Below are 4,403 nucleotides of genomic sequence, written 5' to 3' on the forward strand. Positions count from 1 at the left end.
AGAAAGACAAACACGCTATATACTCATTTACAAGTGGATATTAGCTGTAAAGTAACAATCGATTATACTGTGTTCCACAGATCCTGGGGCCATCTCTTTTTAGTCCTGGTAATTAATGACTTGAAAGAAGTAGGCACTAAGGATGAGGACACAAGCCATGGAAATTCTAGAAGAATCTATTTAAAAAAACATGTAAACAAACATAGTTCCTCATGGGAAATAACTGTATGACATACTTAGATAAAGAAGAAGAATCCAATACAGAGGAAAAGGAGGAGCAGTGGACAGATGCTATAAATATCAGCAAGGATGTAGAGGAGAAGCCAAGGGCATCTACTGGGATAGTTCTGAATGAACTTCCTCCTGGTGGGTGGGGTATGAGCAGGAGGTTGGGGTGGGAAGGGCCATTTTAACTTCATATTTGTCATATAATAAGAATTGATTAGGAGTTCCTATCTCTGTTTAGGCTCTGGCCTGAATGACTATATGTAGACTACTCCCCAAACTTTATATATATAAAGTTCAGTTCTCTGCACAGACCACCTCCTGGTTCAGGAAACATGGGGAATTTACAGGAACTGCTCTTCCTATAAGTAATGAAAAACCGGATAAAGAAAGTGCTTCAATGTCAAAGTGGCCCCACTGAAAAATGTATCTTCTTGAAGAAAAGAAATGTCAAGAGCCACATGTTGTCTAAGACTATGGGATGCTAGGGATTTAAAAGCAGACCTTCAATAGAACGTTCTGTGATTCACAGCTTACACTTGGATGCCCCATCTCTATGACACGGACGTGCTAAGTAAGTTGCTCTCAAGGTGGAGTATCGAATCACCCCCAAGGTGCTTTCCGCCTACGGCTGCAGCTCTTGGCTCCTTCCACACCCACCTCAAGATTCCTCAGGCCAAAAGTCACCGCTCTGAGGAAACATTTCATCATTAAGGTATTTCATTTTAGAATATTGATTTATTTTTAGTTCCTTAAGATGGATGGAAGTCATCATTTCCACCGTCACAGTGTCAACAAATCAGAGTGCTTGTCTCAAATGAAGCTAATCCTGATGGTACAGTTACATCTCTTTGGGACGATTCCCAAATCTCAACCTCACACACGTATTCTTAAAAGGATTTCTACCCTGCTCTGGGCATCCTTCAGTTGCCTGTAGCTTTTTGTCTAGAGCTGGAGTGCCAGAAGATTTTTCCTTTTCCATGTTTGCATGTCCACTGGTCTCATCCTTGTTTGGGTCTCATTTAAGGATGAACCCCCAACCTCAACTGGTTATTCAATACTGAGTAGTTAGTCCTGAAATCATATACATATGTATAACAGTATATTGATTGAGCAGGCTGTATTTGTATTTAGGAATATGTGTGTGTGTGTGTGTGTGTGTGTGTCTGTGTGTGTGTGTGTGTGTGTGTGTGTGTGTGTGTGTGTGTGCAGTTAAAGAAAAAACATGAATTTGAAACAGAGCAAGGAAAATACATGTGAGGGGATAAGAGAGAGGAAAGAAGGGAAATTATGTAATTATGTTTTCATTTTTTAAAAAAGTGAATAAATATTAGTATTTTTTAAAAAGGTGGTCAGCTATACATGTTTGCTTCCATATGTGCATGTGATTGATTACAAGTATTTGGTGATAATATCTATACACAATAACATTTTATCTTTTTTTTTTCTTTTTTTTTTTCTGGAGCTGGGGACCGAACCCAGGGCCTTGCGCTCGCTAGGCAAGCGCTCTACCACTGAGCTAAATCCCCAGCCCAACATTTTATCTTTTAAAAGCACTCTCAAGTTGGATATCTTAAAAAAAATTTTGGGGGGGAAAGTATGATTTTTAAGAAAAATTTATGTCTATATTGCTAATCTACTCTGTTGATAAAGAGTAACCATGTGTTACATTGCTTATCAAAACTTAATATTTTACTCAATATAAGACATCCTTAATTAGTTTTATAGGCAGAAGTCAAGATTGGTGCTTGAGCATTTCATGGTACTGTGTTTGAATATTCCCAAGAACTTTGAAAAATCATTCCTGCATGCTTCAGTCATTCATAAGACAAAATTTCCTTGGGTAGTTAAGGAATGACATCTTTATAATGGCTACTGATGGTGGTCTCAGGCAAAGCAATGAGTGACCACCGTATGGATCTAGAATTTAACATAATGCAGTGGTCCCTCTTGGGCAGGGCTGAAGAATGACACATGGCACCAAGAAGTCTGTCCTGTAGGACCCTGGAAGAATGTCCTCCCTCCCCTCTCATGTGACTAGCTTTATGCGTTGCTGAACCCAATGAATCCAATTGTCCATTCACGTGAATACTACCACACAAAGGAGTGCATGCATATACGTTCACAGACGTGATCAAATGATCCAGAGCACAAAGGATGTGAGTAACGCATACTCTACCAGGCCAGCAGAGTTAGTGGAAGGACTCAGATCCTGTAAAACTCTGAATGAGGTCCAAGGCAGTGTGGTTAGTATGCAATGTCCTAGGGGCACCATGACATGGAACTGCTCATTCATATAGTCCATTAGGGACAACTTCCTCTTTCAAGCTAATATAAATTTAGTAAAGTCAATGGGTGAGCGCTTAAGTGCTTGTCCTTTATAAGTTTCAGGAAAAGTATATTTTTTCACAAAATGCGTAATGCATTATATGTATATTGGAGGGAGCAGAGGCGAACATGAAGGAAGTGGATTGCAACACCTCACTTATTTGTAATAGCTTATTAAATCTGGTATTTTCAGACATTGTTCTTGCACAGAAGAAGTATCTCATTTTTTCCTCCATTATTTCTATGAAAGAAATCTTTAATATATCAGAATATTTACTTATTCACTTACTTATTGTGAGAAACTAAGCAGTTTGGGCGGCATTCCTTGGGATGGCATCCAGGTTTTTAATAGATGCCTATACCTGATAGGCATATGCAGGATTTAACAAGCCATGATTAATTGGTAAATCCTCAAGCTTATGTGTGCCCTTTGGGTCCAAAGCGTATCTCAGGCTCTTAACCTTCTTGAGAATGGCTGTACTATTGAATCTAACTATCCATTCATATTAATTCTACCACACAAATGAGAACATGTATATGTGTAATTATAGACATACTTATTATATTAATATATCTAATATCATATATACATATATACACATACACTTTCCTTCAAATAATTAGTATGTCCACAAACCAAAACAAAATAGATTCAGAGTCTAAATATAGTTGGATCAAAATTGCTATTAGGAACTACAACCTACCTATGAGAATCTATGCAAGAGTGAGACAATACAAGAAAAAACATTACCAAAACTTACGAGAAAAACCCGTTATCCTGTGGGAAGAACTCTGACTCCTAACCAGTAGACCACCAAGGGTGCTATTGTGACGCTACCTGAAGTAAATCACAAGCTCAATATTTACACTGTACAATAGCTAACATCTTTAGACCTAAATTATAGTATCTGCATATTTTAAAAGACTTGAAGGCCTGAATGGCTCAAGGGGACTGACCAACACAAACAAAGCAAATGTTTTTCTCAGAAAAAAAATCCTCCTCCACATGTCTGAAACATGCCTTTATTTACTCTAGAGAAAGCTTTCGGCTGCAAAACTGTAAACAGGCTCTAGCCGACTTTCAGTTTGGTCCAAAGCCACCCCTTAGCTAGCAGGTGGTGGCCTTGCTGAATCTTTTTCTCAATCTCCTGTCTTGGCCTCTCGACTGGAGCCATTTTCTTTGCATGATGCATTTGGTCCCGACACAACTGTAATACTAACCTCTTGCACATGCCCAGAAGAGAAACAATAAAACAAACCAACGAAGAGGCCTTTGGAGTTCATGGCCTACATTCTCCTGGTGCTACTCACGTCTATTTAATCTCAGCATGAAACATTCCAGATTGAAAAGAGCCTAGTGTCTGTCCCATGAGCCCCACGTAAGTCTAAAGCTATGCCCAATCAAGAAGATGCCTGCCTGGAGACATCGCAGTCACAGTCTGGGAGATCTGCGTCCACACTGCCGTCCTCTGCCATCCTCAGGGCACGCAAGTCCTCTGCCACCACCATGAAGCTGCCACTTGCAAAAGTCCGGCTCTGCAGAGCAAAAGGCTCAGTCCTTCCTGGGCAAGGAGAGAGTTTCTCCCCTCGTCTAGGCCAGAAGGATGGAAATGCTCTTGGCGGACAAATGGTGCTGGTTGTCTGTCTGTTAACATGACACGGGGCAGTCACAAGTGGTCATGTTTCTAAATAAAACCCACATTCATGAGCATGTGCCAGGCTTGATCTCCTGGAATGTAGGCCACGAGGGTAAGAAGGGAGAAGCTCAGTGTAATCTGCCAGGCGGAGCAGGTTACAGGTCTAAAGAAAGGGTCCTGGAGACAGTGACGGCTGTAGACACAGGCGATCGG

The 4,403-nt window shown here is 40.4% G+C and overlaps 1 protein-coding gene across 34 annotated transcripts in view; it reads right to left on the bottom strand.

Moving 5' to 3' along the window:
* Syne1 (spectrin repeat containing nuclear envelope protein 1) overlaps positions 1–4,403 on the bottom strand; it is a 471,163-nt gene that overhangs the window by 41,438 nt on the left and 425,322 nt on the right. For 2 of the 34 annotated variants that reach the window (XM_006227852.5, XM_063270634.1), the window contains exon 1: positions 3,971–4,344. The exons of the other annotated variants lie outside the window; for them this stretch is intronic. In XM_006227852.5, the coding sequence (XP_006227914.1) occupies positions 3,971–4,062 (92 nt within the window). In that variant the 5' untranslated portion in view covers positions 4,063–4,344. Of the gene's footprint in view, positions 1–3,970; positions 4,345–4,403 lie in introns of those variants that run through there. 34 annotated transcript variants of the gene reach the window in all.

The sequence above is a fragment of the Rattus norvegicus genome, chromosome 1 (assembly GCF_036323735.1).
Source record: "Rattus norvegicus strain BN/NHsdMcwi chromosome 1, GRCr8, whole genome shotgun sequence".
NCBI lineage: Eukaryota > Metazoa > Chordata > Mammalia > Rodentia > Muridae > Rattus > Rattus norvegicus.